Source organism: Nicotiana sylvestris, chromosome 4 (assembly GCF_000393655.2).
Source record: "Nicotiana sylvestris chromosome 4, ASM39365v2, whole genome shotgun sequence".
NCBI classification, from domain to species: Eukaryota; Viridiplantae; Streptophyta; class Magnoliopsida; order Solanales; family Solanaceae; genus Nicotiana; species Nicotiana sylvestris.
The window spans coordinates 167,482,978-167,497,051 of NC_091060.1; the positions used below are offsets into that span (position 1 = coordinate 167,482,978).

Consider the following 14,074-nt stretch of genomic DNA (forward strand, 5'->3'; position numbering starts at 1 on the left):
ATAACAAAATTTTATATGATTAAACTTTTCTAAGACGAAAAGGGAAAAGAGCCATTCTTTTGAGGCCATATCAGCCTAATTCAAGAGCCTAAGGGCCATTTTATTTTTGAATTCGAGAAATCATCCTCATTCAACTAAAACCTAAGGGTCATCCTATTTTGAATTCGAGCAAATACTCACTCGATTATAAAGACTACACTAGTCCAACTTCGATCAAATTTATGAAAAATTTCAAGACATGGTCAAAATAGAATTTGTACGAGGCGGAAATTGAAATAAAGTCAAATTAAAGAGAAAAGAAATCTTTTATATATGAAAATATTTACATGGATCGGTCAGGATCCTACACAAAAAATTCAAAAAGAAAAAATACTAAGTGCCTAATCTTCCTAAGGAGCTACACCTTTGCCTTCGGAATCCCCTCCGCTTTCGAATCCACTCATGCTCCCGGAATCGTCATCATCGGAAGAGAGCAACGCTTTGGCTTCGGCCTCGAGCTCTTTCGCGTTCTTGATCTCGATAGCGAGGTTAAAGCCACAAGCGTGAATCTCCTCAAGAGTCTCTCTTCTAGACTGGTACTTGGCATGCTCGGCAGCCCAGTATGATCGAGTCTGAGCGATATCAGCAACTTCCTTTGCTCGAGCTTGAGCAGCTTCACCATCAATTCGGTAGACGATCACAATCGCCTCCATGTCAGCCTTTACTTTTTCTGCCTCAGATGTGACCTTTGCAAGTTTGGTGGCCGACCGAGCCTCAAGCTCCTCAATTTTCTTGGCTCGGGCCCTTTTTCATGCTTTGGAGCTGATGTTCGGCCGATGACAGTTGGGCTCGAGCAGTATCTTTCTCTGAGGCAAGGTGGTCCATGTTCTGTTTCCACCCCAAAGTCTCCGCCCTCAAGTTGGCCCCTCACGGAGTTGTTCGATCTTCTCAGCCTTCTATTGAACCTGCAGGATCGAAGTATTAGTCGTCATTCCCGAATTGATGCATCGAGCTTATAAAAATTTTCATTACCTACTCAATTAGGTCGGTCTTCTCTTTTTGAGTTGTGGCCAATTCGGCTCAAAGGTCCTTGATCTCCTCTTCATTTTGCCCGCTAAGAAGTTTGAGGGCATTTCTCTCCTCCATGAGCTTTTGAAGATCGGGTTAGCATCGGCTCAGCTCTGCTCGGGATTTAGAAAATGCTTCCTGATGAAGTGTCAAAGCCTATGTAGAAAGAAAGGAAATTAGGCAAGAAGAAATAAATACAAGCGTAATATCGATGAAGGGAGCTGAGGCTTACCCGACTCAGAAGTCGTTGAGCCTCATCAAAGAGACTTGATACATCACTCAGGTCGGTAACATCTTCAACTCCCGTGAAGAAACCACGGAAAAGGTCCTCCCTTTGTGGGCTCTTTCCATATCGGGGGTCCCCATGGCCTGGGCTTCCCAAATTTGCCCCTAAAAAAATGTAGGGAGGATTGACGAATTGCCAATTTCTATTTCCCCAAGCGAGTCACTTGGGGCGTTCTCTTCATTCTGAAGGGCCTCGGAGTCAACTCCTTCAGGCACACCCACCGATTGCTCATTTCGGCAAGAGGCATCTTTAGCCCCCGACAACTCGGGGACTTTGCTTCGACCCTCTTTCGAGATCTCCTCGGTTCGAGGCTGAATCTCTTTGACCCTCACCAGCTCAGCGGCCTTTGGGGCCTCGATGCTTTTCTTCGTTCAAGCCACCAGCTCGAAACCAACATCCTCATTTTCCTCTTCTTCGTGTCTTAGTCGCTGAACAACATCCACAGGCAGGACGACAATGTCTTTCTTCGACTTACGAGCCTTACTCTTCTTAGGCTTTGGAGTCTCGGAGGTTGAGACCCTTTTTCTCTTCTTGTCCTTTGCTAGCTTCGGGACCGAGGGTAAAACCTCCTCCTTCCCAGACGGGACCCTCATGACAACTTCTTTTCCAAGGCCTATATGAAAGGGAGTCAAGTAAGTATGAAAATAAACATTTTAGCAAGAATCATCAAATATGTGAAAAAGGGCTTACCATGATTTTTGGCTTCCCATCGGCCCTTTGCCAAATCGCGCCATGAGCCTCATCGTACGAAGAGGTAGAAGCCAGTTTCTTAACCCACCTCTCGAGGTCAGAAATTGCTCCGGGCATCCAAGAGACCACTACATCATAGAAAGGAATGTCTATAAGAAGAAGCAAAGGAAACTAAATAATAAATGGAAGCTAAAGGCAGGATTATACTTACAGTTCATATTTTACTCCTCAGGAAATGGCATGTTCTCTGTTGGGATTAGGTCGGGAGTCTTCACTCGAACAAACCTTCTCATCCACCCTCGATCTTTGTCCTTATCTATGCTCGAGAATAACACCTTGGTAGCCCGACGTTGGAGTTTTATTAACCTGTTTTGAAAGAGACGGGGGTTGTACAACCTGATGAGGTGGTCGAGGGTGAAATGCATCCCCTTGGCTTTGTTCGCGAAGAATCGGAGCAGAATGACAATCTGCCAAAAAGAAGGATGGATCTGAACAAGGGTTATTTGGTATTGGCGGCAAAAATCGATAATGACGGGATCGATAGGGCCCAGGGTGAAAGGGTAAGTGTAAACACTTAGAAACCCTTCCACATAAGAAGTGATGTCTTCTTCGGGGGCCAGAATCACCACCTATTTATCTTCCCAATGGCAGTCTTTCTTTACCTTCTCAAAGTCATTCTCAGTTATCGAGCATGCATATCTCGACATAGGCTCGCACCGACAGGAGACCGACGAAGTCTTCTCGACTTTGAAGTCAGAATCAAGGACACACCCCTTCTCGGGAACGCACTCCTCAGGGTGCGGCTCCACCGGTGTTTTGTCGTCGGTCGACCGCGATAGAGAGACTTTCTCCTTTTGAGGAACAATTTTTGATATTTTTGCCATTTTCGTGTGAGTTTAGAGAAAGAAGAAGAGAATAAGGCATGGTGTTTTGAGGGGAGGTTGACAACGAAGCCTAGAGATTGTGCAGAACTGAAAAGCTTAAGAGATGTAAAGAGTTTTGAAGATTAGAGTAGAGATCAAGAGTAAATGTTTGAGCAAAGAGAAGGAGAATACATTTATAGGATGAAGATGACAGTTCAGAATCAATAGTGGCCGACAACAACTGATAGTCATTTAATGCCTCGATATATGAACTGACGTGACGTTTTAGTTACTTCCATCGCTTACGTCACGAGAATGACGTCATGACAAGTCGAGGTATAAAATCGAAGGCTCAATTTGTTTCTTCTCATTACACTCCAAGAAACGAGGGGACTATCTGTATACGGTTAAAACCAGGCCTACCCGATTTTACTATTTGATCAAGGCCAGGAAATTACATCGAAGGCCAGCCTCATAGCGGATTAGACCAGAGCACGAAGATGAGGTATCTAGTTCGGGGTCGAGGTGCCTGTCGAGATCGAGGTCGGCAACGATCGAGACCAAATACGGCAGACTTCAAGCAAAGCGCAATAACGGAAAAGCGGGATATCCGTGACCGGTCAAAGATCACGGCGGAAATTCCGGAACAGATCAAATCAAGGGCGATTGTTCAAGATAATCATGGGATTTACTTCCGTAATTAGAATTGTACCATAGATAGGATTCCTCTACTGTATAAAGAGGGTTTTGATCATTTTGTAAACACCTTACAGTCACGCATATCAAGACAATACTATACTTTCTGGCTTATATTCTTGTTCATCAGCTTGTTATATTTTAACTATTTTTGCATAAACTGGTTCGAGGGTATTCAAGCTCGATGGCTGAATCATGTTCAAATACTGGTTTGCTTTATATTATTGTTAATTCCTATTATTTCTCTTTGCATTTATCAATTGATATTAGGTGAAATCACGTATTCTTAAAATCACTTTATAATTTTAATTGTTATCTAAATTTAAGGGTAAACAAATGAGTCACACCAAATTTCGCACCCCCCTTGATAAAGAACTTTTATCTCTGAATTAACAAACAAAATAGTAAGGATAAATCTTTGAAAAATAAATGCAGCGCCCCACATATCAACAAAGAAAACAAGACACAAGTATATACAAAAAAGTATTTTTTTAATCGATAGTATTATTTCTAAAATTGCATAAACATATGAAATTGATAAAAATAATTCATTTGTATACACTAAACATACAAAAATATGTACAGCAACAATAATAAAAAAATAATGTGAAGTTAATTTTGTGGGATAACTCATATAATCAGTATACAAAAAACATACAAGAATAAACAAATTATCTAATTATATAAAACACAATACAAAACATACAATCTAATGTACAAATAATATACTTTCTGGCTTATATTCTTGTTCATCAGCTTGTTATATTTTAACTATTTTTGCATAAACTGGTTCGAGGGTATTCAAGCTCGATGGCTGAATCATGTTCAAATACTGGTTTGCTTTATATTATTGTTAATTCCTATTATTTCTCTTTGCATTTATCAATTGATATTAGGTGAAATCACGTATTTTTAAAACCACTTTATAATTTTAATTGTTATCCAAATTTAAGGGTAAACAAATGAGTCACACCAAATTTCGCACCCCCCTTGATAAAGAACTTTTATCTCTGAATTAACAAACAAAATAGTAAGGATAAATCTTTGAAAAATAAATGCAGCGCCCCACATATCAACAAAGAAAACAAGACACAAGTATATACAAAAAAGTATTTTTTTAATCGATAGTATTATTTCTAAAATTGCATAAACATATGAAATTGATAAAAATAATTCATTTGTATACACTAAACATACAAAAATATGTACAGCAACAATAATAAAAAAATAATGTGAAGTTAATTTTGTGGGATAACTCATATAATCAGTATACAAAAAACATACAAGAATAAACAAATTATCTAATTATATAAAACACAATACAAAACATACAATCTAATGTACAAATAATATATAAATATATCATTATCAAACGAACAACAGCACTACGCTACAAAGGCGGATACATTCAAAAAATAGCGTACATACAAAAAACATACAGAGAAAATACCAAAAAAAAATCATTTATGTCAAAGAATTACTATCATACACAATCAACTTCATTTGTAATACACTAAACATACAAAATATGTACAACTAATTATTAAAAAAATATATAAATATAATTTTTCTGAAAAACTCATACAATCAGTATACAAAAAACATACAAAAAAGAAACAAATTACTAAAATAGCCACATAATACAACATAAAGGAAATATTTTTAAAGTTGTACAATACCTTGTGATCAGATTCATCTTTACGGTAGCCGAAATCCGGATCAACCTTATTATTCTTTTTTGATTTAGTATCGTCATTAACTTTAATATCGTCATTAATACAGGTATTGCATGCCTAGAATTCGATTTTTAATTTTTTCTTCTTGTGAAAATACACCTAAATCAAAACTAGGTATTTCACCCACAACTTTTTCACAATGTTTCCGGGGTGATCTTCGAACTGCTGTGTTACCTATTAGTGTATCAACAATAGATTTTCCAGAATATTTTTTCTCACAAATTTATGCAAAGATTTCTTACCCATTGTTAGTTCTAAAAAAGGTGGAATAAAAAAGAATATTAAAGAGACAGTTTTAAAATGGATAAAAAAAATATGAATAAGAACAAAATACAGATAAATTAGAAAAAAAGACATTGTTAATGTAGATTGAAGCTTGAAAATTAGACAAAATAAAGAAAGACAACAAGATTCAAGACTTACCCGTAACTTGATTGTAGAGCAAAATTTCGAATTTCTTCTTTATTGTATAAATAAGAAAGAGATTTTGTATTATCGAAAGAGAGAAATCTGAAATCAAAAGCTTTGGAAGAGGAAAGAATCTGCAATTTTGGGATTGTAACAATGGATGATTGAAAGAGAGAAATCGGATATCAAAAGCTTTGGACGAGAAGTGAGTAAGGAGATGTTTGGGTTAGAAAGATTTTGGCTATCAGTGTGCGGTGGGTGTTGAGTTAGGTCCAAAGTTCATTTCTTTGTCATACTTTCAGGACAAATATTTGTTATTGTGTATGCTAAAATCCAACAATTAGGAAGAAAGGGCACTAGCAGGGTAATTGCAATGATAAATTGAAAGGCAGCAAAATAGTAGAAGAAAGCTAATATCTTATTAGTAGTTGTTGATAAGCTTACTAATGTATAAAGCCCTAAGGTCTGTTACAAGGAGAGATTAATAGTGAGAGCTAATATCATGTATTCATGTTGAGTGTCTGATTTCATTTTCTTTTTGGTCAAGATCTCCTGATATGTGTTGAGCGATATGAAAAGATGAAAGTTTTGTATTTCTCTTCACCTATACGGGCACGGATCCGAGTGTCAAGATTCGGCAAAATGTGGAAATTCGGCTAAGAAAATTCAAAATTATAAAAAATAGAGCTATAAAGAGAAAAAGAAAGTCATTCAAGGCCTTCCATCTATATTGCTGCTAATGAGTACTGTCAAAAATCCATTTGATGTCCCCCCCCCCTCCCCTCCTCCTTCCTCCGTTAGTTTAGCTGCAACGGCCGCAGACGCAAGAAGCAGTTCCTCTATGGGAAATCGGCAGCTACGAACTAAGACGCTTCAGAAGAAAAGCTACATCCACTACCCGCATTCACCCTGACAGGCCTTCAAAGTGGAATTCTTCTAAGATCCATTGCTCGATTTTGCTGCATGCTCTGCTCCCAAAATGCGGAGAGACTTGCGCCAGAAGTCCGAACTCCGAACACGATCCCTTGTATTCTTGGTTTTTTTAAAACACAATATGAGACAAAAGTACTACAATATTGAAGGTATGTCATTTTCCATATCTTAAATCTGTTTTATTTTTAATTTTAAGAAATTAAAATCTCAATTTCCCCCAAATTTGTGATGGACTCGGGTCAAAGTATCCGAAGTTCGTTGACCGAATCAGGGACGTATCCCGCACCCGTCCCGTGTGGAGACGGGTGCGGCACCAAAAACGAAGAGTCCAACTTAGCTTAGATTACTGTAGTTGTATCAGCAAGGCTGCTGATTAAATAAATAAGATGATTGTAAATGAATTATCATAGACTTGAAATCCAAAAATGTGTTACTTATAAACTTTGCCTTTTGATTTACTACTTACAAGACTTGCTTCATAACTTTCAACTCTACTTAGACTGCACAATAATTATAAGACCAACGATCTTTCTCAAAATGACTTTCTTACTCTATCAAACGATCAAACTGAAATGGCTATTCGTAATAAATCCATTGTAATCTCGTCGATGAGTCCATTGAGCAAATGCTTCTCCACATCCTTTATAACATCATCTTTTTCAAAAAAAGCAAACATTATTTGTTCACTCCAACCAAAGTCCCACATGGAGTTCACATCTGGATTTCTGTTATGCATATCTTTTCCGATCATGTTATGTAGGTAGTCTGCTGCATCACATTCATCGCTCATATTCCCATCGCCACCATAGAACTTTAATGTGTCAAAATCTTTGCAGAGTTGCTTGATAAGATCATCCAAAGACCTTGTCTTTATATATCCGATGGACATTGTTGCATAAGGATGTAATGCTAGCTCCTGTCTTCTCGCTTTCCTTTTCATTATCTCATAACCGCAGTCTAGCATAAGTTTGACGTCTTCCCCTTGGTTATTTTGATCGCTGGCATGGAGAATGCTGATCGGTATATTGAGCTTGAAAAGTGCCTCGGCTGTGTTTAGGAATTGTTGACTTTTAATAACTGACTCCTTGAAGTGCTTTTCAGGTTCTGTCAATGGTTCTTGTGACACTAACCGGAGAGTTGTTTCTTGATCGTTTCTAACAAGATTGGAGATTCCTGTGCCTCCTTCTTCTGCAATATCAGAGGGTGAGGAACTTCATCTATAATTTTTATCTTATTTACATGTAAATGAATGGAATAAGATTTTTATATCAGTACCTGTCAATTTGGCAGAAAAACTTCTATTTTGTTCATCATTGAAAAGCTTAATGTTCTGTGAGACTTCTTGATGAATCCCTGCAACATCAACTATGAGAACCAGCTTACAGTATCATAGCTATATATCATCTAGTAAGGGCAACCTGGTGCACTAAGCTCCCGCTATGCACGGGGTCCGGGGAAGGGCCGGACCACAAGGGTCTATTTTACGCATCCTTACCCTACATTTTTGCAAGAGGCTGTTTCCACGGCTCGTCTATTGTGCTTTTCATCTAATGAACTATCTTATTTTGCAAGACCTCAAAACTTGAAGAAGGTTGAAGAGTAAGAATAATTTGGCTTAGAAACATCCGTTTTGATGCTGGTGATATTTGGTTATGGTTTGTTGGAGTTTGAAAAGCACTAATCATTGGGGTGAAGGGATAATAGGACTGCTATCTATAATTGTAAGGTGATAATACTGGTTTAAGGCGACCAAAGTGTTAAAACTAAGAATATCTGACTACTCTTCTTCTGAAATCAAACTAATTGAAATAAATACTCATGGTCTGACATACCCTTAAGTTGGTCGATAGCTTCTGATATCTTTGGCATATCTTCTCCATGATTCTGGTCCATGAATATTTCAAGTACTTCCAGTGTTTTATCTTGATGCTGCAGGAATATAAAAAAGCATGTTATGAAGATATTGCACATGTTCGACTAGTTTCTAGACATAAAATTACTCTGAATCATTAAAAACTTGTCGAGCTCACAAATTAGATCGAATTTTCTTCTCACAGATGAACTTACATTTTCATTTGAAATCACAGTTTCTGAACCTATCAGGTTGTTGCATTCCTTTTCCATTATTTCATTGCAGGAGGGACTCTTTTCTATTTCACTATGTAGTTCTGTCTGCAAATTGAGCATCTCCATGCTCACATCTGGCTTGTCGGATCTTCTGTTGTCCACATTTGCTTCTGTTGCCAAGCTTTCAGTCAACTGTTCTTCTCTGCTGTAGCAGCTTTTGTCATCTTTCTGCAGTTTCATGTCTTGCAAAGTTGCGGATAACTCCTCTATTTTTGGAGAGGTCTCAGTTCTATGAATTTCGGTATGACATCCCTTCCTTTCTGTAAGTAGCAGATTGATTGGCTTCTCTTGCTTAGATGATTGAGTGATACTGTTTAGCTTCCCTTCTCTAGATGATACTTCATTTGACAATGCATTTTGATCGGCATTTTTGTTCTTGCTGCTTTGCGTGATCACTATAGAGGTAGAAGAGTTCCGATTCTTGGCAAGAGCAACTTGCTTTATACCATTAGAAAAATCTTTTGAAGGTGTTCCATTTTTGGACTTTGTAGAATTTTTTGTACCGAGTGTGGCTTGGTTCAGAGAAAACTGCTTCTTCTTTAAACTTGCTGAACGATTCCTTGGTTTTGGTAAAGTTATGGTTTCCACTTGATTTGCTTTGTGTTTTCTTGCCTGCACAGTTTTATTTGAGAGCAATTTCTCCTTCTTACCTGCCTGATGCTTCTCATCTTGTCCTTCAGATTTTTTAAGATATCTGTCTGTCTCTTTCTTTTCTGTCCAAATTTTATCCACTTTGCAATCAGTAAGTTCTTGTAACACAATATCGATTGGAGGCACCCTCGATGTTTGTGGCATTTTTGGCTGTGAGTCACTCTTCAGGATAGGCTCCTTGATTTCAACTGTTTTTGTGATTTTCTCCTTAACACTTGTCTGATTTTGTTCTTTCTGTTTCTGCCGGAAGTTAACTTGATCTCCTGGTACTTGATTTACTTGGATGATTTTACTATGTTGCTTATCCATCATGTTGTTTGTCATTGGCAAGCCCGAGGGCGACGAACCTGTATCTTTGTTACCCGCTATACTCCGCTCCTCCTGTTGTTTAACTCTACCAGAAGAAACCATGTCATTGCTCCTGCCTGGAGATGCAGGGACATATTCAGCTTTAAGCGCGAATTTTGCCTCCTGAACTGGTAGCATGTTACTTCTTTGTATCATGTTTTTGTCAACACTAAGAGATGACCTATTCTCAGCGCCCGGAGTGCCAAGAGGACCTGCAGTTTTCTTCAAAACTGGCTGTTGCTTCTTTTTGGAATCCGACCCTTTCCTCGATGACTTGTTATCTTCTTTTGCTGGGAGTTCATCCAGTCCCATTAGTTTCGCAATGACATTTGAAATTCTCCCTTTCTCTGATCCAGATTTCGTTCTACTTGACTGGTTCTTCTGGTCCAGATTTTTGAAGTCCGGGGCACAACTAGCTGACCTTTTATGGGCCACCAATTTCTTAGGGCCGAGAGGTTGCTTTTCGTGCAGTTTAGGAGTTTCATTGGGGTATGTTAGGGCCATAAGCCGCTGTTTGATGTCATTTTTTGTTGTCTCTTTGGTGATATATGAGTTTTTAGAGGGCTTATCGAATGAAAATCTTGGCCGCTCTACTTGCTTCTGATCGCCTATCTTGACAATGCTGTTGTCATCTTCCTCATCCTCGTCGAGCAATGTAATCCTGCTTTTGCTTTGTGGCTTGATCATATGATCCGAAGCTTCCTGTAGGTTCACAAGCATTCTCAGGGACTCTTCCAAATCCATTGCTCCTTTCAACAGTTCCGTCCCAACTTCAATTGAATTCTTATCAAAATTAAGGCCATTGGAACAAGCTCTTAGAATCTGGTTTAGTTTTTGTATCCCTTTCGATACTTCATTGATATGAACATGAGAGATGGAAGGGAACTGACTATTCGCATATTGATACTTATCGATGCTGGTTCTCCTTTCCATCTTACTTCTATCCATTGATCTCTGACCAAATTGATGGAGAAATGTTAGCACAGGATTTCTACTTGAAGAATCCATCTTAGTAAACTTTCCTCCATTTTCAATAGCAAAGGCGAGCGCCATTGAAAGATCTCCCACTTTCTCAGAGTTCTGTACTCTTCCAGTAGCATAGGGAACAATCTGTCCTGAAGATTCTTCAATCCGAAATGATCGGTTGCTGGTGCTAGACCTACTACCTAAGTTCCCTACTTTTGAATTAACCTGCAAATTGTAACATGTAAGGTGAATGGAACTTATTGTTACAAGAAATTCTCAAGGTGTCCTGATATTGTCAAGTGAACTTACGGATTCTAGAGTTTTTGTTTGTCGAGATCCTTTGTAAATTTGTCCCGGATTAGCATGAGCATCTGTCAGTTCAGACGTATCGCTAGTTTAGTTTTACACTATCTGTAACATATGCTTTTGCAAACTTTAAAATTGAGGAATGATATGACTAAATGTAGAAGTTCTAAATAAGTTTCATTTTGTTGCTTAGTAGTAGGAAAGAGTTTTTCTGTCTCTAACATCTTACTATGTGAAACCTGCAGAAAAATTTGTTCCACCTATGTGGAAACAGTGGAATTCCTGATTGATTAAAAAGGGCAGCCCGGTGCGCTAAGCTCCCGCTATGCGTGGGGTCCGGGGAAGGGCCGGACTATAAGGGTCTATAGTACGCAACCTTACCCTGCATTTCTGCAAGAGGCTGTTTCCACGGCTTGAACCCGTGACCTCCTGGTCACATGGCTTGAATTCCTGATTGATTGTGAACAATATTTTGGTGAATGTACATATACTCCAAGTATGTTTTCTCTAAACTTTTATATAAGTTGTGTGCTTCTCTTTGATTTACTCTTGCATCTCATGCTTCTAGTTCTTGAAGCAAAGATAGAGAAGGTACATATTCTAATTGATATGGTGCAAATCATGAAAGGGCGTCAACAAATCATTCTTGGACACGAGAAAAAGAAAGAAAACCAGAAGTTCAATGAAGTATGAATAGTCATTTGATAGGTTAACAACTCTTAGTTGTATATTGCAAAAGCCTTTATCTGTGATTCTTCTATTCTGAAAATTTGTCTTTGAACAATGCAAACTTGCATCTCTCATGAGCACGAGCCGAAGTGCTCAAACTACGTACTAATTCTCTGTCACAGTGTAATTATCATCGAGTTCAACACATTTCAGTCTAAAATATCAAAGTTATCACTGCATTACTAGCTTCAGGAAGAAGTGATCTACTATCTTGATTCTATTTATCCTCGTGCATAATTCAATCATGACATCTTAAGATGTAAAATGTAAAGATCATGTATTAGCATTTCATTAACTTACCTCTACTCGTGGAGTATGAATAGCTTGAATTTTGAGCAGCAGCCACCCTTTCTTTACGAAGCCTAAGATCATGCAGTAGCTTCTGCGCGAAATCCGACTTAGCTGACATTTTTGCTGTCTTACTTCACTCTGAATGTGGAACAGAGTTTTTGGACTAAATCTCCATAAATGAACTGCAAAATCAATAAAAGCAAATAAATGTAAAAGGAAGAATATTCTTAGATTGTGTTGCAGGTCAATTTCCTAGTAGATTGGTAAGGTATAGGAATGTAATGTGAAGTTGTTATGTCATTTTGGTGAGAAGGCTTTTTCAGTGTTGGGTAAGGTGGAAAGTTGGGAAAAAAGCAATAATATTTTGATGTTTGAAAAAAAAAAAAATTGTTAATCACACACCACTTGAGAAGATTGACGTGAAAGTTAGCTCTCTCACTCACTGTTTTTTCTCTATCAAAAACACTGTGGTTGCTTGGCTTTCATTCTAATCCAAGCAATGTATTGTATGGGCACCAAATAGCTTCAGACAAAAGATTTCTTTATGAACAATGAACAATCTCCTTTCCGAGAGGGCAGCCCGATGTACTAAGCTCCTAGTATGCGCGGAGTGCAGGGAAGGGCTGGACCACAATGGTCTATTAGACACATTTTTATCTTGCATTTCTGCAAAAGGCTGTTTCCACGGCTCGAACCCGTGACCTTCTGGTCACATTTACCTCTCAGGAGAATTTTAAAAAAAAAAATTAAAAAAATTACTCACGCTCAATTTTTACACCAAAATCCAAATCGATAAGTAGATGGACGTGTCTTTCATATATATATTTTTATCACTAACCATAGTTAATTAGTATGTATTCTCACATCAATTCATTCTTTATAAACTACTATAATCTAGCATAAATATCGGGTGTGAGTAAGTTTTTTCCTTTTTGTCGTTCTATTATCTGCTTTCGTTAGCTTAAAGATAGTCTCTAGTATGGGCGTAACATGGTTTTGGCTTGTTACATCAGCTAGAAGAATAATCTATGTTGGAGAATTTGCAGCTTTCATTTTGGGTATGGGTTGGTTACCTTTTACTAAAGCTACTTTGAGCTATGCTGGAATGGGAACTGTATGTTCAAGTGAGAGATGATAAAATTCCATTTAACGGGTACTGTATGTTCCTTTTTAGAAGGTTTATGAACCTAAATAGTTTTTTTTTCCTCTCAATTTATTTAGAAGTTCTTCACTAGCACTATCACCAACTAACTACCTCTATCGCTAGTTTTTGTCGCACAATTATCACCTTTACTGACAGCTATTTATATCAGTTAATGAAGAAGCCCAATGCAAAAAAAAAAAAATGCTTGTTGGATCTTCGAAACCGTTCATATCATTTTAATAATAATAAATTTGATATATTTTACCGAGAAGGTCTACGGGTCGAGTCCGTGCTCAATCAGCACAATCACCATTGCGACTTCCTCTATACAAACCACAACCACCACCGACGCCACCTAATAATTGTCATCATAGTTAGCTGCTACCACTAGCTTTTAAAGTATACTTCATTTAAGAATCAATATATATTACCAAGTAAATTTATATGCTGTCTAAAATATTTAGAGTGACCGGAACCTGTCCCTGACCAGCTCGTAAGTAGCATCCCGCTGCTGGTCGTTAAAGCAAAGATTCGATACCTCTTTTATTATTAATTAATAATTGGCATTCTCTGATCGGCCTAACCTCGTAATACATGGTTATATACCTGACCTGAGACTAATGCAATCAGTTCCTTCCTTCGCCTTCTCTTTCGACGTTCGCCAATCAGAGAGGACAGCCGATTGAATCTGAACCTTAATTTAAAGATGGAAGGAAGACCTGGATGAACTTAATTAGGAGCAGATGTACTATTTATTGATAATTTATTCGAATTCTATATAAATTAGATATTAAATAGAGATTTATCAATATTCAAATGCATAAAATCAATCAATTTAAGTTATTTAGTATTC

The 14,074-nt window shown here is 37.8% G+C and overlaps 1 protein-coding gene across 1 annotated transcript; it reads right to left on the reverse strand.

Moving 5' to 3' along the window:
- Positions 1 to 7,046: 7,046 nt before the first annotated feature.
- Positions 7,047 to 12,344, reverse strand: LOC104223689 (uncharacterized). The gene is made up of 6 exons (XM_009775158.2): positions 12,087 to 12,344; positions 11,061 to 11,122; positions 8,727 to 10,976; positions 8,492 to 8,588; positions 7,935 to 8,012; positions 7,047 to 7,847 (listed from the first exon to the last, which is right to left on the reverse strand). The coding sequence occupies exons 1-6, from the start codon at positions 12,193 to 12,195 to the stop codon at positions 7,222 to 7,224; spliced, it is 3,222 nt and encodes a 1,073-aa protein (XP_009773460.1). The 5' UTR covers positions 12,196 to 12,344; the 3' UTR covers positions 7,047 to 7,221.
- Between the last annotated feature and the right edge of the window lie 1,730 nt (positions 12,345 to 14,074).